This window comes from Myotis nattereri, assembly GCF_964212035.1.
Source record: "Myotis nattereri genome assembly, chromosome: 5".
Taxonomy (NCBI): Eukaryota; Metazoa; Chordata; class Mammalia; order Chiroptera; family Vespertilionidae; genus Myotis; species Myotis nattereri.
Genome location: NC_138080.1, coordinates 82,847,633 through 82,870,556, shown reverse-complemented (window position 1 = coordinate 82,870,556; position 22,924 = coordinate 82,847,633). Strand labels below are relative to the sequence as shown.

The following is a 22,924-nucleotide window of genomic DNA, read 5'->3' as shown; positions in this document are numbered from 1 at the left end:
AGAAACCTGGAGTCAGAGGTGGCCAGAGACACAGTTGCAACTAAATAGTTAAAACTAGAGACGGAGGCAAGGAGAGGCGTAGAGAGCAAAACCAGGAGAGGGACAGGGATTTGGAGGTGGGGACGGGAGTGGGCTGGGTTAGAGACAGGGACAGGGCAGAGATAAAAGTCAGGGGAGACAGAATCAGAGGTAGGTCCATAGCATAGACCAGGGTCAAGGTGAGGCTGGAGGCCTGAGCAGGCATAGGCAGGGAAAGGAAGGCGTGGAGAAAGCAGAGGTAAGGGGATGCCATTTCACACCGCTGTGCCGCCTGCAGGGTGAGTGCTGACTTGTGCGCATGCACTATGTGTGAACGCACTGCAGGGGAGTGGAGAGTAAGAGCCTGGAGTACCCCTGAGCCCTCATCTCTCTGGCCCAGTTCTCCACCCCATCCCCAAGCTGCCCAGGACCAGGATCCCACATGCTGGGACTAGTTAAGGCTCTCTTGGCAGCCTGACCAAGGCAGACAGGATGTGTGGGTGGCCAGGGCTGGAGGGACAGGAAGGAAGTCTGAGCTGAGACAATAGGTGGAAGGGGAGGAACTGGGAATGACCAGGATCAGGATGGCTGAGCTGTACCTCAGCTCTGGAAACCAGAGGGACTGGAATCTGCACTCCTCCTGTGCCACAGCTGCCCCTGTCCCCACTTGATGCCACAGCAGGATCAGGCCACATCAGGGCCCCGGCCCCCCCATTCCACTCCACTCCATCCCTGAGGGTTCTCGCATCTCGTCCTGTACTTACCTGGTTGGCTGTGCAGTCATGCAGGGCAGAGCTTTGACCTAGACCCGGGGTGGGCAGGAGCTTGGGGGCCAACACTAACGCGTGCTTGCTATGAGCCTGGGGCAAGCCTCTCTCCCTCTCTCCCTTTCGGGGCCTCAGTTTCCTCGTCTGCAAATGACGGGATTCTCCTACAATAATAAGAAAGCCCCTTCTGATGTTCTGGGATAGCTCTGCTCCAGATGGCAGGCCTCTGGTTCGTTTTCTTTGGAGGAAGACTGGAGTCTGGTATCCCCCTCCAGGCCTCAGACTTTGAGAGAGGGAGGGGGAATCTCAGCCTGAGCCCTCCCTTCCCCCTGCCCCTCCCCCCAGCAATGGCCTGAGCCCCCATGGCTGCCCCTCAGGACCTGGACATCGCGGTGTGGCTGGCCACGGTGCACCTGGAGCAGTATGCAGACACGTTCCGGAGGCATGGCATGGCGACGGCAGGTGCAGCCCGGGGCCTGGGCCACGAGGAGCTGAAACAGCTGGGCGTCTGCGCCACAGGGCACCGGAAACGCATCTTGCGCCTGCTGCAGACAGGCGCTGCCGAGGGCTCCCCAGATCCCCAACTGGATAGAGCCATGGAGCCATCCTCCAGCCCAGCTCCCCAAGCTCAGCCCCCCAAGCCTGTGCCCAAGCCCAGGACAGTATTTGGCGGGCTCAGTGGCCCCACTACCACCCAGAGGCCTGGGTTGAGCCCAGCCCTCTTGAGACCAGAAGTGCCCAGGAGCCCAGAGTCCAGCCCAAGGTCCCTTCCTCTCCCCACCACCTCCTCTGAGCAGCCTTCAGCCTTAAATACTGTGGAGATGATGCCCAATGCCATCTACTTCGGCCTGGACTTAAGAGGCGGGGCACAGACAGCTCAGGACACGTGAGTGGGGTTGCGTCCCTGGGGATTGATGCTGGGGAGGGGCAGAGAGGGGCAGGTATGAGGGCTTGTCCTTCCTTCTCTCTCCCTTAATGACCACTAGACCTTTCCCCTCAGGGCCCCAGACAGCTCCCAGACAGCTGCCCCCACCCCTGCCCTCAGGCCCACCACAGGCACAGGTAGGTGGGTTATCATGGGCAGGGGAGAGGGACAGTGCCCTTCAGGACCTCAGACACCGCCACCTGATCTCCTCTTTCTGCCTCCCCCTCCTCCCCTGTCAGTGCACATCATGGATCCAGGTTGCCTGTACTATGGCGTCCAGCCTGTGGGGGTCCCAGGGGCACCCAACAGAAGAGAAGGCAGAGGTGTCTGTCAGGACAGGGCTGAACACAGGTGAGTAGTCAGTAGGGCGATGATGGCAGGAAGTGGGGAAGCTTGAAGAGCTGGTGCGGCGGCCATGGATCTAGTTATTCATGAGATGTGCATGAATGTCCGCTGTCCACAAGCCAGTGGGTCTGTATCTGTATCTCCACCATAGACAGGCTCCAATGCAGGACGAATATAACAGACCTAGTCCCTGCTTCAGGCAGCTTGAGACTCAGTGGTGCAGACAGGAAATAAAACAAGTTGACAAATGGACATATCATTTAAAATAGGGAGCAGTGCATGCCCTGGCTGGTGTGGCTCAGTTGGTTGGAGCATCGTCCCGTACACCTTCAGGACACATACACCTTCAGGACGCGTGTGAGAGGCCATGTGCCCAGGGGCACAGGCACTGAGACCAGGCCAGCTGGGGCAGAATGGGCTAAGGAGGGAGGAGTGGAAGGAGAAGGTGTCAGAGAGGTGAAAGGGGTCAGATGGGCCAGGACCCTGTAGGGACTTTCGATGTTACTCTAAGTGAAATGGGAAGCCACTGGAAGGGTTTGACTTTCAGAATCCCTCTGGTTGCTGTGCTGGGAATGGTCTGTAGGGTGCAAAAGAGGAAATGCAGAGACCCCCTTAGGAGGTTACTGCAGTGACCTAGTGAGACATCTCAGACGAGGCAGTGGACAGAAGTGGTTGGGTTTTGGTTATAATTTGAAGGCCAACTGTCCTAGTAAATTAGGGTGTGGGGGAAAAAAAAAGAGCTTTTAAGAATGACTTGAAGGGTTTCAGTCTGAGTCTGCACTGCCCAATGCCAGTAACCACATGTGGCTACTGACCAAATGTGGCCAGCCTGGAGTGAGATGTGATAGTAAAACAACTACCAAATTTCAAAGACTTAGTACCAAAAAAAAAAGCAATACTAGATGAAATAACAGACAAAGGTATACATTATTGTAATAATTTTTATACTGATGGCATATTAAAATGTTAATGTTTTTGGCATTTTGGGTTTAATAAAATGTATTATTAAAATTAATTTCACCTTTCTCTTTTTTTTCAATCCTTACCCAAGGATATTTTTTCCATTGATTTCTACAGAGAGGGTGGAAGGGAGGGGGGAAGACCGGGAGAGAAACATTAACATGAGAGAGACACATTGATTGGTTGCCTCCGCGCACCCCTACTGGGCTGGGGAACCTGCAACAGAGGTACATACCCTTGACCAGGAATCGAACCCCAGACCCTTGGATCAGCAGGCCAACGCTCTAACCATTGAGCAACTGGCCAGGGCTCACCTGCTTACTTTTATTTATTTAATGTGACTACTAGAAAATTTAAAATTATGTACTTTGTGCTTTTATATTGACTTCTGTTAGACAGTGCTGTTCTGAGCAACTGAAAATTCCCGGAGTTGCTCTGGTCTGAGATGGGGAGGACTGGAGGTTAGGTTAGGAGTTCAGTGATGGATGTGTTAAATTTGAGGTGTATATTATACACCCAAAAGAAGATGACAAACAGGCCACTGGATATGCAAGTCTGAAGCTTGGGGGAGAGGTCTGAGCTGGAGATCTAAATCTGTGAGCTGTGAGCGTTTAGATGCGTGTATGTAACTGTGAATGAGTGTCTACAGAGCAGAGGACCGAACTCAGCATCCTGGCACACTTCAATGTCAAGAGGTTTGGGAGAAGAGGAAGAATCAGCAAAACTGAAAATAAATGGCTAGTGAAGGAGAAGGAAAAGCTGGAGAATGTGATGTAGGAGCTCAAGTGAAGGACATATGTGTAATGAGGAGGGAGAGAGCAGCTGTGTTAACTGCTGCTGAGAGTCTAGTGAGTGAGATGAGCACTGAGAACTGACCTCTGGAGTTGGCAACGTGGGGTTGGTCAGAGTGGACTCAAGAAAGAATGGAAGGCGTTGGAAAGGTATAGATAACATTCTTTAGAGTTTTTCTGCAAAGAGCAGAGAGTTGGAGTGGCTGTTAATAGTGGAAGTGGGGTCAAGAAAGGTTTTTTTATGGGCAGGAATGTTACGTGTATTGTAGGTGAAGAGGAATGGTCTGGTAGAGAGGGAAAATTAGTTGATGTAGGGGGAGAAAAGGGAGAAAGTCTGGGGTAATGTCCTCGTGTAGGTGAGAGGAGTAGAATCAAGGACACAGAGGGGAGACTGGCTTTAGACAGGGTTGTTTATTATGGTAACAGGAGGAAAGCTGAGTATGTGTGAAATTGGGTAGAGGAGGTGCTGGGAGTCTGGGAGTTCTTGTCTGATTGCTTCAATTCCTCAGGGAAGTAGGAAACAAATTGGGAGAGGAATGGTCTTCAACCTTAGCGGTGCGATAGGCTAGGGAACTTTGAAAACTACAGATGCCTGGGCCCCGATCTCAGGAGTTCAAATTTAAGTCTCTGGCATGGGGCCCATATTCCGGTATTTTTAAGTTTTCCAAGTGATTTTGTGCTGCTGAGCTTAAGAACCACTGAAAGGTGACAGAAAATAGTAGAGGACTTTCTGATAAGATGGTATAAGCAAAGTCCTGAGGATGAGAAAAGGCAGCCCAACGAAGCACCTTCTGAGGAGAGGGAACAGCATGTGCAAAGGCTCTGAGAGAGGGAGGAGGAGGAGGCTAATCTGTAGTAAGCAAAGGTGAGGGTGATGCAAGGTGAGGTCAGGGGAGTAGCCATGGGCCTCAATGTCCAAGGTCTTCCAGCCCAGGGTAAGGAATTTGAATTTATCCTAAGTGCCAAGTGGGAAGTGATTACAGGGTTTCATGCAGGGGAGTCAAATGATCTCATTTGTATTTTTTAAAGAGCAATCTGGTGGTGCTGGGAAAATGGATGTGGGAGGGAGGGCCGGAGTGGAAACAGGTGACCTGTTAAGCAATTACATCACTCCGGTGAGAACTGATGGGAACTTGATTTAGGGAGACAAAGTCAAGAACTTTTTGGAGAAAGAGCCTATAAATTTTATTGATTAGATATAAGCAACCATGACAGGGAGCCATCTACTAGTGGCAGAGGAGAGGGACTGAAATTTTCCCAAAGAAAAGTTCAAGTGTGCTCACGGAAGAAGGTCCAGGCTGATTGGGTGCCCAGCCTCCCTGTCTCCCCGTTTGAAAAGCAGATCCAGTACCTGCCAGGCATTCTACTAGGTGCTATGGGTGGGGCTGTCCAGGGAACTGGGCCTAATGTGTGTCCCTCTCTGTCTTGGCCCCCACAAGGCTCAGCAGGCAGGATCTGGAAACACGGGAGGATGCCGGCTATGCCAGCCTTGAGCTGCCCGGGGATTCCGCCCTCTCGCTGCCCAACCTGAACACAGAGGAGACCAGTGATGACCTCATCTCACCCTATGCCAGCTTCTCCTCCACCGCAGACCGCCCCATGCCCCTGCTCAGTGGCTGGCTAGACAAGCTCTCCCCTCAGGGGTGGGACTGCTGGGAAGGGAAGGGGAGGGAGGCTGCTGGTGGGGTGGGGGCAGGTCCCAAGTGCTCCTGGGAGCCTCGAGGATGCAGCTTCCACCACTCACTGGTCTTGGCCCCTCCCTTCTCTAGGAACTACGTCTTCCAGAGGCGCTTTGTGCAGTTCAATGGGAGGAGTCTGATGTACTTTGGCAATGACAAGGTGGGGCCCAGGGGATGCTGCATGGGGCCTGGGAGACGGGGAGGGAGAGGGGGCGCTGAGGGAGGCTCAGGATCGGAAGGCAGCCACTGCATGACTGATGTCAGCATCTAAAGAAGCCAGGTTAGCAGCTGTACTCCACTGCTGTGGAACGATTGCTGGCCTCATTAAAAGTTGGTGTGGCCCCTGGTGTCAGCGCACATGACTGCGTTCCTGCCTGTGTGTCATTGGGCTATCTCTCCAGGACCCCTTCCCCAAGGGTGTGATCCCCCTGTCCGCCATTGAGATGACCCGCAGCAGCAAAGACAACAAATTCCAGGTCATCACCAGCCAGAGGGTATTTGTGTTCCGCACGGAGAGCGAGGGTGAGGGCCAGGGCCCCCTGGGTCAGGGCAGGGGTGGGGAGGCCATGTGAGCACCGGGCCCACTGGCCTGCTTTCCTGTCCCCCACCAGCTCAGCGGGACACTTGGTGCTCCACGCTGCAATCCTGCCTGAAAGAGCAGCGTCTCCTGGGCCACCCCCGGGCCCCCCAGCTGCCCCGACCCCTCCGCACAGGCATGCTGGAGCTGCGTGGACACAAGGCCAAGGTGTTTGCGGCCTTGAGCCCTGGAGAGTTGGCGCTGTACAAGAGTGAGCAGGTGAGAAGGGCTGGCCTGGGCCGAGGGGCCTGGCTTATCCCATAGGGAGCCTCACTGCACCTCCCCCCGACCCCGCCAGGCCTTCTCCCTAGGCATCGGGATCTGCTTCATTGAACTGCAAGGGTGCAGTGTCCGGGAGACCAAGAGTCGCAGCTTCGACCTGCTCACGCCCCATCGCTGCTTCAGGTGGGGCCCAGACTGGCAGGAGGCAAGGCTGGGGGAGAGACTTTTGAGGGAGGCACCGGGGTGAAGAGGTCGGGAGGCCACCTCAGTGGGATGTCAGTGGGTGTGCCCTGATGGGAGTCCAGAGAGCAGGGTCAAGGCTGTTAGGAGGATCTGGGCTGACCTGTGTGGTTCCTGTAGGAATGGCCAGTGGGATGGGGCATGTGGGGAGGGTGTCCATGCCCACAGACTGGCTGTCCACCCCTCAGCTTCACAGCCGAGTCTGGGGCCGCTCGGCAGAGCTGGGCGGCCGCTCTACAGGAAGCAGTAACCGAGACCCTGTCTGACTACGAGGTGGCTGAGAAGATCTGGTCCAATCGGGCAAACCTGCACTGTGCGGACTGTGGGGCCTCCCGCCCAGACTGGGCTGCTGTCAACCTGGGAGTAGTGATCTGCAAGCAGTGTGCAGGTGAGGCCGGAGCCTTTCGCTGAAAGGGGAAGAGGCGGGGGCGGGGCGGGAGGGCTCAGGGTGCCCTTGCCACATGCTCCTCACACTCTAACAGGTCAGCACCGGGCTCTGGGTTCCGGGATCTCCAAGGTGCAGAGTTTGAAGCTGGACACAAGTGTCTGGAGTAATGAGATAGTGCAGGTGAGCAGTCTGAAGAGGGAGAAAATGGGGAAGGAAGGAGAACATTTTAAAGAGGCTTGGACCCACCCTGGGGACAGGACTGGAAAGTCTAGGGACCCTTGAATTCCCATCACTTGCCTCTGCCCCTTGTCATCCTGCAGCTGTTCATTGTCTTGGGAAATGATCGTGCCAACCGCTTCTGGGCAGGGGCCCTACCCCCAGGTGAGAGGATAAATCCAGATACAACCCCAGGCCCACGGGGAGAGTTCATCTCCCGGAAGTACCGGCTGGGTCTCTTCCGGAAGCCCCACCCTCAGCATCCAGATCACAGCCAGCTTCTCCAGGTAGGAGGGGTGGGTTGGGGCTGATGGGGAGGGGAAAGCAGTCTCTGAGTTGAAAAGGCTAGACTTGGCGGGGGGCGGGGGGGGGGGGCCGCTTTTGGTGACCAGTAGTCTGTCCCCAGGGCTCTCAGACTGGGTCTTGGGGCTGACAGAATCCCTGCCTCCTGCAGGCACTGTGTGCAGCGGTGGCAGGACCCAACCTGCTGAAGAACATGACCCAGCTTCTCTGTGTCGAGGCCTCTGAGGGTGAGGAGCCCTGGTCTCCCTCAGCCCTTGATGGCACTTTCCCTGGTCTCCTGCCCCCAGGTAATCCCCCCAACAATTCTCAGCCCCAACCTGTGCCTAGGTTCTTCTAAGGTGCTGCAATCACCCCCTCCCCTTCCCCCCAAGTCCATCGCAATGGCCTAGCTAGAATCCCCCTGGGTCTGTTTCTGATGTCATGAAAGGACCTGACGCTGGCCACTGCCTGGGGTGTGGCTCTGGATGTTTGAAGTGATAGTGCTGCCTACTCCTGGCAGGGTTAACCCATAGGCCAGGTCTCATCTCCCTGGGGGCAGTCTGCTCATAGAAATGGTCAGCTACAGCTGCTGGGCTCCAGTGGGCAGGCCAGAGGGGCTGAGACCCTTACAGATGATCCGTGCTCTGAGGCCTCCACCAGGACTGACTGCCTGGTAGACTGTTTAGTGAGGAGAAGAGTGGGCTGGGTTAGAGGGCTCATCCCACCCTCTTTTCTAATTTGAGTAGTGAGTGGTCCAGCCCAACTGGGCTCTACTGAGCCATGCTGCCAGTGGAGTTCGGTTCCACTCTCTTCCTCAACTCAATCCCTTCCCTGAGGGGCTCAGACCATCCCATTGTACTGGTCTGACCTGACCACTACTCCTTCCCCTTACAGACCCCTCCCTTGACGTGTACAATGAGGTGGTGGTGCCTGCCACTTACAGCAGCTTCCTCTACTGTGGTCCCATCAGCAACAAAGCTGGACCCCCACCCGCTCGCAGGGGCCGGGATGGTAAGCTGGGAGCCAAGGGATTGGAGGAGGAGAAACCAGGATGGGAGACAGGGAGAAGAGGGCTGGGATGGGAAAGTGGGGTCATGCCCAGGACTGCGCTGCGTGCAGGGGGTAAGAGAGGAACTATGCCTGGTGGCAGCATTGTGCTTTGAAGTCAGACGATCAGGGTCAAATCTCAGCTCTGCTACTTCCTACCCATGAGATGGGCCAGCTATGCAAACTCTGAGCCTCAGTTTCCCCATCTATAAACTAGGAGCGAATATAATACCCATCTCATAGGGTTGTTGTGAAGATTGCGTGAGATCGTACGTGGCCAGAAGGCTTGGCATAGAATAAAGGTCTAGTAAAGGAATTCTGACAGTGGAGACAGGGGTCCTCTGCCTGCTGACCATCAGCTTTCCCCTTAGCTCCTTCCCGACTGTGGTGCGTGCTGGGAGCGGCTCTGGAAATGTTTGTGTCAGAAAGCAGCCCTGAACCCCTCAGCCTCATCCAGCCCCAGGATGTTGTATGTTTGGGTGTGAGCCCTCCACCTACTGACTCAGGTGACCTTGACAGGTAACAGCCCGCCCTACTCACGGAGTTCCCCTTTTCCCTTCCTGACCCCAAGCTTGAAGCCACCTCCTTGGACCCCATTCTCTTCCCTGACCTCACCTTCTTTCCAGGTTCCCCTTTTCCTTTGAGCTCATCCTCACCGGGGGGAGGATCCAGCATTTCGGCACCGATGGAGCTGACAGTCTGGAGGCCTGGGTCAGCGCCGTGGGCAAGGTGAGACAGCGGAGACCCCTCCCTGACAGCTCATGGTTTTCCTGGCTGCACTTGCTCCCATCCTATCCTCTCTGTTCCTGTAGCCTCTCCTACCTCTTCCTTTAACAGTGAAGGTGACTGAGCATGTATTCTGTGCCAGGGCCTGGGGTAAGCACTGCCCACTCAATATCTCATTTAATTTTCACAACAACCCTCAGAGGTAAGGATTATTAATATTTCACACATAAAGAAACCGAGTCTCAGAGGTTATAAAGTCACGTGGTCAAGGTCACAGAACTGGAAGGCAGCAGAGCATCAGGCCTCTGTCCCCAAAGCTCACAGCCCAAACCTCCCTGTGCTGGGTCTCTTCCCGCAGAGAAGCTGCCCTTGCCTCTCACTTCTTCCTCCCACCCTCCAGGTCCTGAGGCTGCCTTCACCTGGCCCAGCTTCTCCATTGCCAGGCAAGCCCATCTCTCTCCATCCTGCACCCTCCCCCTGGAATTAAAAGTTCAGATTCCGGAGTCAGACATCCTGGGAACTGAGTCCTCCGTCTCTCAGCCCTGTGAGCTTTTCCATAAGGGTAGAGTGGGTATAAAAGGCCCACCCTGTAAGGCTAAGAATGAGAGACACGTGAGGCTCATTCTCTGTGTCGTGTTACTATTTCACCGTCTGTGGGTGCTGAAATAGTAATGGTGATAATGAAGACAGCCATTCCCTTCCTTACGCAGCTTTTCCCTCAGCCCTGTTCCACCCTCAGTTTAGCATCAATTCAGAAAGTCCTGTGCCCTATCATTCCTCAATCCCTTGCTGCCTTCCTCTGCCATTCTCTTTAAAAAAAAATTTTTTTTTTTATTGATTTTAGAGAGGAAGAGAGAGGGATAGAGTGATTGAAACATCAATGATGAGAGAGAATAAAAAATCAACTGCCTCCTATCAAGCCTGCAACCTGGGCATATGCTCTGACCAGGAATTGAACCGTGACCTCCTGGTTCATAGGTTGACACTCAACCACCGAGCCATGCTGGCCGGGCTGCCATACTCTTCTAATCTTCTGCCCTGAGGGTGGCCAGTGACTTCCCATTGTCAAGGTCCAAGGGCTTCCTCCTGGCCAACCCAGGTCATATCTGCAGCATCTGACACTTCTCTGACCCCATTCTCTTGTTCCCCTGTAACTCCTCACACCAAGAAATTGTTCTCTGTGTCCTTTAAGGGTGCTGTCATGGCCCTACCAGCTGAGTCCAACTCTTCTCTTACTATGTACACTTCCCACAAATCTAGCCCACCCTTTAGGCAGTGGCACTGCCCAACGTGTGGGCTGCAGACTGTCACTGCACTGGCCTGTGGACTCTTTGTTATGGCCCGTGACAGTACAAGTACAGAACTTGAGAGTTAGCTTTCATAACCATTTGACAGAGTGACTTTATGTGTGGAATTTCATTATAAAATTGGCAGCTTATATGTTGTATGTACTTCTTTTTTCATTTCATTTTTCTAGTAATCATTTTTATTGTTTTTTATTAAAGTATTTGTTAGTGACAGTTTGGAAATATTTTTTTGGTAAATTTTCTCTGTTGTCGAGAGTATTACAGATGTTCCCCATTACTCTCCTCCACCGGGCTCCACCCCACCCCAGGCCTTCGCACTCTGTTGTCTGTGTCCATGGGTTATGCATATATGGGAAATTAAAATAAAAGAAAAAACTTCCTGTTCCTTTACTACGGGTTGTTTGAAAAGCACTACTTCAGGTCCACCTCAAATAGTTCTTTGTCCACGAAGCCTCTCCGGCCCCTTTGTGTGATGGGACCTCCCAAGGCATCAAGACTCTTCCCTTATAGCGTTTCGGCTCCCCATTCTTTCTCACCCCTACATCCCAAGTAAGGGCATAAGGCTGTCACACAGGGGTCTTCTCTGTGTTGGTTGGAGCGAATTAAATTGAACTGAATTTCTTTCCTGTCTTTCTCCATCCATCTCTGTCTTCTCCTTGGGCCTTTCCTTCACTCCCTCCCCATCCCTTTTCATTACCCTCTTTCTTTTGCTTTCTCTTCATGTCCTTCTCTGTCTGTCCCTGGCCCTCTCACTCTCTCTCCCCCACCTCTTGTCTCTTCTCCCATCTTCCTCTCCCCCCATGTTCTCCTCCTGCTTCACAGTGGTTCTCCCCGCTGAGCTGCCACCAGCTGTTGGGCCCTGGGCTGGTGCGGCTGGGCCGCCTGTGGCTGCGGTCCCCCTCCTACACAGCCCTGGCTCCTGGCCTCTGGCTGTCAGGGTTTGGACTTCTTCGTGGTGACCACCTCTTCCTGTGTCCAGCACCGGGCCCTGGCCCTGCAGTCCCTGAGGACATGGTGCATCTTCGGCGGCTACAGGAGATCAGTGAGCAGGGCTGGGGACAGGGATGAAGGGTGGCCATGGAGGGGGGAAGGAGTGGACCTTCCCTATGGGAAACAGCAGAACACAATGGATTCAGACACAAGCTCCGGAGTCAAACTGCCCAGATTTAGACCCCTCACACTCTATCAATTCCTAGCTGTGTAATCTTGGACAAGTTATTTAACCTCTCTATGCCTTAGTTTCCTGATCTTTACAACAGGCACAATAACAGGGTTGTAGTGAGTTTCAAATAAGGTGACGCATGTAAAACACTTATCACAGAGCCTGGGAGGAGGCATCTCTTAAGTGTTCAGTAAATGGCATATGTTATAAATGTTGTTGTTATTATCATTATTTGGAGTCACTCGCTGGCTGGGGACTGGGAGAGGGGATGGGTACTCTCGCTTTCTCCTAAAAGAGGAACAGTGTCAGATAATGTTTGAGGGCTTTGGAGATAAGAGAACTGAGTTCAAGCTTAGCTTTGCCATTTTATAGCAAGTAATCAGAGGCAGTTACTTAACCTCTCTGAGCTTTATGTGTCACCCGTAAAATGGGGATAATAATGTGTAACTCATAGGACTTAATGCAACATCGTTTATAAGGCTCCTAGCCTGCACCTCCGTGCCTTACATGTTTCATAAATATTAGTCATGATGATGATGATGATGATGATAATCTCCATGATTCTCCTCCCAGGTGTAGTCTCGGCAGCTGACACCCCAGACAAGAAGGAGCATTTGGTCCTGGTGGAGACAGGAAGGTAAGCGTTGCCCCTACCCTTTGTAGAGTTCAGCCCACACCCTTGGACCACCGCCCACTTCCTGAAAGTCCCTTTCTTAGTTCAGAGGCCCTGTCTGGGTTGGGGGTTGCTGCTCCTTCTGGTGACTCTAGGAAATCTGGTCCTTGTGATTCTGGGCCTCAGTGGATCCTCTGGAGATGGCTCTGACCCAGGCCCCTTGGGTCTCAGGACCCTGTATCTGCAGGGAGAGGGCCGGCTGGACTTCTCAGCATGGAATGTGGCCATTGGGGGAGCAGCCGGTGGGGGCGGCACAGGGCTGCAGGAGCAGCAGATGAGCCGAGGTGACATCCCCATCATCGTGGATGCCTGCATCAGTTTTGTCACCCAGCATGGTGAGTGGGTACTGGTCAATACTGAGCCAGCGGGGGATGGGAAACAAGGGGGTGGTGATCTGCCTACAAGCTTGGCCTCCAGAGCCTGCAGCCTGACAGCCTCTGCTCAGTGACCCTTGGCAAGTTGCTTTGCCTTTCTGAGCCTCTGTTCTCCATCTGTAAAATGGGGTTACTAACCGTCCTTATTTTCCAGAATTGTTGTGACAGTAAGATAACACCTATAAAGCATTTAGTGCAGGACCTAGCAGGTAGTAAGTGTTCCACGGTAACTGTCTGTGGGGTGTGGACATGGAGAGAGCGTGGCACTGAAATGTGACTAGAGATGTAGAACCGTGGAGAACAAAGAGGGGGCAGCTACGGGGCCAGAGCCAAGCTGTTCAGCCAAATCCTTGAAGGTCTGAACACAATTATTCTGTGTGGGAGGTTTTCCAGGCATAAAAGTTCAGCTATGCAAGCGGTTCCCAGAATTCTTTGTGAGCTTTTGGCCTCTGCTTTATTCTCCAGCCTAAGTAAGGACCCAGTAGAATCTATCTTCCGGGTGAGTCCCCATTAGAAGAATGAACTCTTGAGAAGGAAAATCCGCAGAAAACTAAGAAGGGCAGTAAAGGGGGGGAAGCACATCCGTAGACCTACAAATAGTTGTGCTTACAACCAGGACAGTGACTAGTCAGCGGCTAATGGCATTCTCTATGCGTTGGCAGTAGCCCCATGCAGTGACTTCCCCCACTCACAGACCCCTGTCCTCTTCTCAGCCTCCCTTATGTTCAAAGGAGGAATTAAGTCAGAGGCCCATGAAAAAGCCTGGGGAAAGAGAGTGGGTGTCCATGCCCCTCCTCCACAGTGCCTGCACCGCCATTCTTTAGTCAACAGATATTTGTTGAGCTTCTCCCACATGCCATGACAATGAACAGGGAAGGTCCTATGAAGCTCAGAGACTAGCAGGCGAGATGGGTAATGACTAAGAAAACAAATACAGCCGAAACAGGTTTGGCTCAGTGGATAGAGCATCGGCCTGCGGACTGAAAGGTCCCAGGTTCGGTTCCGGTCAAGGGCATGAACCTGGGTTGTGGGCATATCCCCAGTAGGAGATGTGCAGGAGGCGGCTGATCGATGTTTCTCTCTCATCGATGTTTCTAACGATCTCTCTCCCTTCCTCTCTGTAAAAAATCAATAAAATATATTAAAAAAAAAGAAAACAAATACAATCAGTTCTCATTATTTGAGGTAGTTATATTCTACAAAGTGACTGCTAACACTGAGTTAATACACACTGAATCGTTGACCCAGGGGAAAGACAGGGTTAGGTTCCTGAGAACTTCTGGTCACATTTCCATCGACCAATCAACACATGACCTTATTTTATGTGTGTTCCTGTTTAAAGACACTTGATTTCATATGTTTTGTCGATTTGTTAACATTGAACTCATGGCCAACAAGCACTACACCCTCTTCCTGAAGGAAGTTTGTCCGACACATGTACTTTCTCCAGAAGGCACATCATAGCCTTCTTGCACTTAGGGACACTGGACAGCACATGAGCGCTACAATTGGGGGCCATTTTAAACAGGATTACACACACACACACACACACACACACACACAAGAATGCAAAAAACATGGCTCTAAGAATGCCATGAAAAGACACTTGTTTACTGTATGACACCTTAGCTGGGAATGTGTCCAACAGGCAGCTCAAATTTTTCTCTGCTCTGCGCATGTTCCCAAATGACTAAAGAAGTACCATCAGTATTGATTTGGGGGTTACAAATAACTTAGCAAGTAGATGAATTTGCAAATGCAGAATCTTCAAATGACTAAGGCCTGTAATGTGTGATTTTAGAGAGTGCTGTTTAAAAATAAAAGTGATGAGGAGCTAGAGAGATGGGGGCTGCTATGTGTGATGCATGGTTACTTAAGGACTTTCAGAGATGAGGACTGAGCAGGGCCCTGGAAAGCCAGACCATGGAGGCAGATTTCTTCCTCTATGACCCCACCAATAGCCACAAGCCATGTAGGGGGTCACGGATGGGATGCTGGGTGGTGGTGGTGGGTCTTTGGGCAGTTGTGAGCAGAGATGCTGACTGTTCTCAGGGCTCCGGCTGGAGGGCGTATACCGGAAAGGGGGTGCTCGTGCCCGCAGCCTGCGGCTCCTGGCTGACTTCCGGCGGGATGCCCGGTCAGTGAAACTCCGACCAGGGGAGCACTTTGTGGAGGATGTCACCGACACACTCAAACGCTTCTTTCGAGAGCTCGATGACCCCGTGACCTCTGCACGGTTGTTGCCTCGATGGAGGGAGGCTGCTGGTACTTTCGAGATCCCTAAGAATTCCTCACAGGCAACCAAGGGGCAACCAGGAAGTCCACCTACCCCACCAGAATCCCTGAGGCTCCCTTGTGGGATTGAGCAGCCCCCCGCCTAATCACTCCCCCCACTGGAGGATCACCCAGGGACTCAGCTCAGGGCAAGGTGGGAAGGGGGCAGAAACACATCAATCCTGGGTTTGTTTCTCTAAAAATCCCTCGACTCTCCCTTCCCTGATCCTCTCCAACCCTCCCCTATTCCATCCCAGAGCTGCCCCAGAAGAATCAGCGCCTGGAGAAGTACAAAGAAGTGATTGGCTGCCTTCCGAGGGTCAACCGCCGCACACTAGCCACCCTCATCGGGCATCTCTATCGGTCAGTATGGCAGATCCCCTATAACCCCTCACTGACCCTTTGTCACTTCTGCCCAAGCCCCTCGTTTACATTCCTTCATCCATCCCACAAACAGTTGTTAAGCGAAGGTATTATAGCATAAAGTTTCAGTGTGAACTCTGGAGTCAGACAGACCTAAGCCTCAGTTTCCTCATTTGTAAAAGAAAGCGATGTAATGAATAGTAGTATCCACCTCACTGGTGATTTGAGATTTAAGTAACATAATCCTTGTAAAATCCTTAACTACAGCACCTGGCATGTGTGTAGTAAGTATTTGGAAATAGTAAGCAGTCAACATTATTTGGATTTATTATTCTATACCAAGCAAAGGAATATATGTAGGAGACAAAAAGAAGATGCAGATCTATCTTTGCCTGTCTACTGGGTGACAGGTCTTTAAATGATTCTAGGGTGAACCCCAGCTATACTGTACTAATTACATTATATCACAGGGACTGGCCAATTATGACCTGTGGGCCAAATCCAGTCCACTGCCTGTTTTGTAAAACAAGTTTGTAAAGTGTAAAGTCATGCCCATTCATTTATATATTTTCAATGGTTTCCTCCACACAACAGCAGTGAAGTTGAGGCATTGTGACAGACTGTATGGCCTACAAGCCTAAAATATTTACTATCTGTTCCTTTACATAAAAAGTTTGCTGAACCCTACTATATTTAAAATCACCTATTCCTTGTCTGTCTCTCCCCTAGACTAGGAGCTCCTTGAGGCCAGAATTATATCTTACTCTTGTATCCCAATGTTTAACTCGGCCTGCACACAGTAGGAACTCATTAAGTGTTTGCTGAATGAATAGATGTGTTGATAAACGGGTGAGCACAAACTGCATTCCTTGTGACTCTCACGCCCCTCTGCAGCGTGCAGAAGTGTGCGGCTCTGAACCAGATGTGCACGCGGAACCTGGCCCTGCTCTTTGCACCCAGCGTGTTCCAGACGGATGGGCGAGGGGAACACGAGGTGCGGGTGCTGCAGGAACTCATCGACGGCTATGTCTCTGTCTTTGACGTAAGCTCCCTCAACCCCTGACCCACAGTCCCTCTTCCTGAACTCTGGATCCTCTCACCCCAATAAGCCCCCAGCCCTCTGAAGGCCCTCAGCTTCAGGAACCATCTCCCAGAGCCCTGGGCCCCTTTCCCCCATAACCTTGCTCCTAACATCCTTGCCCGATTGGTTCTTAGCTCTTATACAGGTTCTCTGGTCGTTCACATCTCTCCCTGCTCCCCTCCTTTCCCAGTACACCCCCCACCCCCATCACATACACTCTCTCTGGCTCTTCCACAGATTGACTCTGACCAGGTAGCTCAGATTGACTTGGAGGTCAGTCTTATCACCACCTGGAAGGATGTGCAGGTAACTTGTCCTGGCCTTGGCTCCTGAGTGGGCCAGGAAGGGACATCAAGATAGGAAGCTGACCTTCTGCTTCTGGACACAGGGGCAACCCAAGGAGGGAGATGTTTTGGGGAGAGGGGTTGGTTTAAGATTTGCTTCATTTATTCCTCCGTGAGGAGTCGCCATTACAGTGGTTCTCAACTTTCTGGCCCTTTAAATACAGTTCCACATGTTGTGACCCAACCATAAAATTATTTTCGTTGCTACTTCATAACTGTAATGTTGCTACTGTTATGAATCGTAATGTAAATATCTGATATGCAGGATGGTCTTAGGAGACCCCTGTGAAAGGGTCGTTCGACCGCCAAAGGGGTCACGACCCACAGGTTGAGAACCGCTGCTCCACTACGAATAGTGGCAGAAGCCCTACAGTTCCACGTGTAAGAGATCCAAGGAAGAATAACTAAGTATTATTCTCACAGAGGTGAGAATAGTAATAATAAACACCATAGTAAATAGATGAGGACTTATTCTATTCCAGGCACGTTAGCATCACACAACTCCATGAAGTAGGTAGTCCCATTTTTCAAATAAAAAAGATGTGGTCCCGCCACACCTCGCCTGAGCCATTTGGGGGTGAAGGTTGGGAAGAGACTTTGGTGGGGGGATGTTTATGAGACAACATGAGGAGACCTCTGGCCTTCATTCTTTACATCCTTTGTGGTGTCCTGACTTCTTTTCCCCTCCCCTCAGCTATCCCAGGCTGGAGACCTCATCATGGAGGTTTACATAGAACAACAGCTCCCAGACAACTGTGTCACCCTTAAGGTCAGTCCTGAGGGAACAGGAGGGGAGATGAGAGGATGATGTGGGAGACGGGCAATGGCCTAACCAGCAGGGGTCCTCTGCCTTTTCCCTGACCCCAGGTGTCCCCAACACTGACTGCTGAGGAGCTGACTAACCAGGTACTGGAGATGCGGGGGACAGCAGCTGGGACTGATTTGTGGGTGACATTTGAGATTCTCGAGCATGGGGAGCTGGGTGAGTAGGACCCTGTGTGTGCATGGGGGTGGGCGGGGGGGGGGGGGCCAAACACCAACGACTTCTATGTTCCAAATACAGTAGATACTTCTCATGTACATGAGGGGACAATCTACACAGTTGGCCACTCCCTCTTTCTCAATATTCTCTCCTCTTGATTTTCATGGACCCCACAAACTCTTGGTTTCCCTTCCACCTTGAAGGAGGCTTTTCTTCCTCCTTGGGTTGTTGGAGCAACCCAAGGCTCAATCCTGGCCCCTTTTCCTTTCTCTATCGACATTTCTCCTTGGATGAGCTCATTCAGCCCCATGGCTTAAATGACATTAATAAGCTGCCCCTCCAATTTTTACCTTCGTACCAGACCCCTCTTCTGGGCTCCAGACTCACATGTCCAACTGTTTACTTGGCACCTCCCCTTATATATCTCATAAGCCTCTCAAATTTAAAATGTCTAAGACCAAACTCAATTCCCAGCCCCCTCCCCTAACAAAAAGTCTAGGCCATTTCCTAGTTTTCCCTAACTCAGTCAGTGGCACCACCATTCACTCAGTTATCAAGGCCAGACACTTGGGAGTCCTCTGGGACTCCTCCCTTTTCTTCATCTTCATACTCAACCCAACCAACTAGTTCAGTAGATTCTATTTGAATCTATTACGCCACCTCCACCATTGTCACCACCCTGATCAAAGTCACCATTCTGTCTCTACCCCCAGCATTAACCACTAAAATATACAGTCCCAGAAAGGAAATATTCCATTCTTGCCTCCTGACTATCCATTTTCTGCATAGCAGTCAAATGGGCATTTCAAGCATAAGTCCATTGGATCATACCATTCCCACGGTTAAAACCTTCCAATGGGTCACCATTGACCTTAAAATTCCATTGGACTTAAAATTCAAGTTCCTTATTGTGGTTCACAAGACCTCAGACCTCATCTCACATAATTCATCTCTCATCTACTCTCTTTGTCCCAGCCACAGCTTCTGTTTAGCTCCTCAAATACATCTTTCCTGACTCAGGGCTTTTGTTATTGCATTTTTGTCATGTCTGAAATCTTCCCCCTGATCTTAGCATGACTTCTTTCTAATCCTTCAGGCCTCTGAGTTTCTTCTACAAATGCGCCCCCAGAAAGGCCTTGCCTAATCACGGTATCTCAGTAGCTGCCCCGTTACTCTCTCTTTCAGCTTATTGTTTCTTTCAAATAAGTATTTGCCTTTAATTGTTTTGTTTACTTACCTATTTACTAGCTGTGCGTTTGTGAAGGCAGGCCATGTGTTCATGCTCACCACTGCATCCCCAAGGCCACCACTGTGCCTGGCATAGAGTCAGTGCTAACACCAATGTCTGTGGCTGGATGGTGGAATGGATGAATGAATGAGTTGGGGGCTCCAGGCTGCGGGTGGATATTCTGGTTGATACCCACTCTGGTTACCCCTTAGAACGGCCGCTGCACCCCAAGGAAAGGGTCCTGGAGCAGGCCTTACAGTGGTGCCAGCTCCCAGAGCCCTGCTCGGCCTCCTTGCTCTTGAGGAAAGTCTCCCTGGCCCAGGCCAGCTGCCTCTTCACAGGTGAGCCTCCTTCCTCAGCCCAGAACCTCTAGGCTTCTCCCCCAGGACCTCCCCCCTAGTACTGCCTATTTGTACCCAGGTGTCCGGCGGGAGAGCCCAAGGGTGGGGCTCTTGCGGTGTCGAGAGGAACCGCCCCGCTTGCTGGGAAACCGCTTCCAGGAGAGGTTCTTTCTGGTTCGTGGTCGCTGCCTACTGCTGCTCAAGGAGAAGAAGGTGGGGCCCTGGGGCTATCGGGGAGGGACGCTGGGTGGCTGGTTGTGAGGAGCCATGACTGCACTGACCCTATTACACCGCAGCCCATGATCTCATCAATCTCACTGCTTCCCCAATGCTTCCATGACTTTTCAACCTCATGAACCCCGATCCTTCTCTCTCACCAATCAACCTCATTGACTCCGTCCACGTTCTCAGAGCTCTAAACCAGAACGGGAGTGGTCTTTGGAAGGTGCCAAGGTCTACCTGGGGATCCGGAAGAAGCTAAAGCCTCCAACACCGTGAGTCTTCTTCCCCAGTTTTCTTTCTAGGGCCTCCCTGCCACCACCACCCTGGTCTTTCCGATCACCCCACCACTGTTCTCCTTTGCCTCTCAGGTGGGGCTTCACATTGATACTGGAGAAGATGCACCTGTGAGTACCTCCCAGCCTGGCTTCTCCTCTGGCCCAACCCTGTCCTCCATCCCTATAGCTGTGACCGCTTTCCTTCCCCTGAATTCCCCTCTGATTACCCTCAGCTACCTGTCCTGCACTGACGAGGATGAGATGTGGGACTGGACCACCAGCATCCTCAAAGCCCAGGTGAGGGGAAGGAGAAAGTGGAGGGCTAGGTCTGTGGTCCTAGCTCGACCCCTCAGTACCTCCCATGCCCACTTGTGCCAACCTCTCCCCCTCCCTCCAGCACGATGACCAGCAGCCAGTGGTCTTACGACGCCGTTCCTCCTCAGACCTTGCCCGTCAGAAGTTTGGCACCATGCCTTTGCTACCCATCCGTGGGGATGACAGCGGGGCTACCCTTCTCTCTGCCAATCAGACTCTGGTGAGGTCCCAGCCCCACTCAAGCCCTTCTTGATCCCTGCCTGTGCCCTATCCACACTGCAGAAGGGAGTGGTGCACCTGCCAGCCTGGGGCCCCCCCTTTGCCTTCTCTGTGCCCCTACTGCCCACCTCCTGTTGCCAGGCCTCACTGTGTCTCCGTGTCTTTCTCTCCTCGAATCCCCACCCCACCTGTGCCCAGCGGCGACTTCACAATCGGAGGACCCTGTCCATGTTCTTTGTGAGTACTGTGCCTGCTCCAGCGGTACCTGTCAGCGCTGTGTTCCTCTGTGCTGCCTGAGCTGGTGTGCTCCCTGTATTTGTCTCCGCAGGTCACGTGTGTTTGTGTTTGTGTGTGTGTGTATAAGAGAGAAAAAGAGTAAGTGAGAGAGTGCTGGGCCAGGAAAAGTAAAGAAAATGAGGGATGGTGAGGAAAGGGGGGAGTGGTTCAGGACCTGAGAAACAGAAAGAAAGGTGAATGCATTTCAGAGTTAGACAGACCAGGGTTCAAGCCCCAGCTCTACCATTTGGGAGCTTAGCCCCCTGTACCTTCAGTGTAATCCATCATACAGAGTTGTTTTGATACCATATCTGCAAAGTATTCTGCAGCATCTAGCTGAGAGCAAGAGCTCAATAAGTGATAATGATGAATAACCCAGTAACTCTAACTCTGCCTCCTGCCAACCCATTCCCATCCAGCCGATGAAGTCATCTCAGGGGTCTGTAGAGGAGCAAGAGGAACTGGAGGAGCCTGTGTATGAGGAGCCAGTGTATGAAGAAGTGGGGGCCTTCCCGGAGCTGACCAAGGACACCTCCACCTCCTTCTTCACCATGAGGGAGCAGACAGCCAAGTCAGAGACCCCCCTCACCAGCCAGAGACCCTCTGATCAACCCCTTCTCTCCAAGGCAGGCCAGGAGGAGAGGCCACCGGAGCCCCCTCCAGGTCCCCCTTCAAAGAATAGCCCGCAGGCACAATCGTCCTTGGAGGAGCAACTGCTCCAGGAGCTCAGCAGCCTCATCCTGAGGAAGGGGGAAACCACCATAGACCTGGGCAGCCCCTCCCAGCCCTCCAGTCCCCAGCCCCTGAGCCCCAACAGCCATCCGACACAGACACCTGGCTTCCCCACCCCACCTCCCTGCACTTCCAGTCTACCCTCCAGCCAGCCCCTCACATGACCAGCAGTCCGAGGGAGTACCTAACCAAAAGACCAAGCTCTCACCTTGGCGGGCACTGTTGGGCGCTTCCTCTGCCCTGGCTGGAAAGACTCTAGGCTCCAGTGTGGTGCTGGGGAAGCAGCACAGGAACTGAGGGCTCCAGGGGCTGTGTCCTGCCCGGAGAGGGGCAGGTCATGGCTTCCCTCTGGGCATCTGCTCACTTGTCTGTACCATGAAGCAACTGAAAGAAGTAGAGCAGCGAACGTCAAACTATTTCTCAGAGCTGCGGGCCCCACATAATTTTCTTCAACAAGGGCAACTCCTGCTTTATCTATTTGATATGTTGGGGTTCTGTGAGAGATTTGGGGTTTGAAAAGAATGGTCTTAAGCATTAAATTAAAAAAAAAAAAAAGATCTGGAAGCCAGAGATCTGAATGATCCTCCAAGTCTGTCCTACTCCAACTTGATGTGCTTGTGGAGGGAGCCTTTATGCTGGGTGGATGGGGAGGGCCTATGTGAAGAGTAGAAACTTAAGGGTAAGAGGGAAGACATGTGGAGAGCTGGGAGGAGGAGCACTCCCGAAGGAGAGGGAAAGCAGGAGGCATGAAGGCTTTTGGACTGCCAGCGGGAAGGGGCTTGGCTTGCTGGGAACAGCATGAAAGCTGGAGCACCCTGAGTGGGGAGTGGGAGAAGAGTATAGGCTGAAGAGGGGAAGAAGGGCAGGGGCCCAATCACACACCATCTTGTAGACTATGCCAGGGCATTTGGATTTTATTTTGAAGCCACTGAGGAGTTTTAAGGAAGAGAGTGATGAGATCTTATTTCCTTTTTTTTTTTTTAATCAATTACTCTGGCTGCTTATGAGCAGTAGATTGTAGTGGGGTCGGGGTGGGGGGTGGGTAGAGACTGGAAGCAAGGAGACCGGATATTCAACTAGGAGACTGATAATGAGGGCTTGGACTAGGTTGGTGGTTTTGGAAATTGAGGGAAGTGGATCAATAGGGAGATGTTTTTCAGAAACAACCTATAGGACTTGAAGATGGATGTGGGGGCAGAAGAAAGGCACACTGACCCTGGGTTTCTGACTTTCCCAACTGGATGGAGAGTAGTACCATTTATTATGTTACCTGACGTAGCTGACGGGGGAAGAATCAGGTTGAAGGAGCAGTTTTTATTTTATTTATTTATTTTTTTAAAGTATATTTTTATTGATATTTCACAGAGAGGAAGGGAGAGGGATAGAGAGTTAGAAACATCGATGAGAGAGAAACATCGATCAGCTGCCCGCAACCAAGGTACATGTCCTTGGCCGGAATCGAACCCGGAACCCCTGAGTCCGCAGGTCGGCGCTCTATCCACTGAGCCAAACCGGTCAGGGTGAAGGAGCAGTTTTTAAAAACTTGAGGTACTGTGCTCGCTTCGGCAGCACA

The 22,924-nt window shown here is 52.1% G+C and overlaps 1 protein-coding gene across 1 annotated transcript; it reads left to right on the top strand.

The window, feature by feature from the left end:
* Nucleotides 1-1,147: 1,147 nt before the first annotated feature.
* Nucleotides 1,148-21,938, top strand: ARAP3 (ArfGAP with RhoGAP domain, ankyrin repeat and PH domain 3; the record flags this gene model as incomplete). Its single annotated transcript, XM_081092653.1, has 32 exons — nt 1,148-1,671; nt 1,786-1,847; nt 1,950-2,061; nt 5,246-5,449; nt 5,576-5,645; nt 5,887-6,007; nt 6,097-6,281; nt 6,361-6,467; nt 6,713-6,912; nt 7,007-7,092; nt 7,233-7,415; nt 7,583-7,718; nt 8,305-8,421; nt 8,829-8,976; nt 9,084-9,186; nt 11,313-11,532; nt 12,226-12,289; nt 12,497-12,660; nt 14,752-14,964; nt 15,231-15,336; nt 16,231-16,378; nt 16,655-16,723; nt 17,456-17,530; nt 17,629-17,743; nt 19,184-19,312; nt 19,392-19,525; nt 19,724-19,806; nt 19,903-19,938; nt 20,043-20,106; nt 20,207-20,344; nt 20,542-20,580; nt 21,039-21,938. 32 exons carry the CDS (start codon nt 1,148-1,150, stop codon nt 21,513-21,515), a joined length of 4,632 nt encoding a protein of 1,543 aa, XP_080948779.1. The 3' UTR covers nt 21,516-21,938.
* Nucleotides 21,939-22,924: the final 986 nt, after the last annotated feature.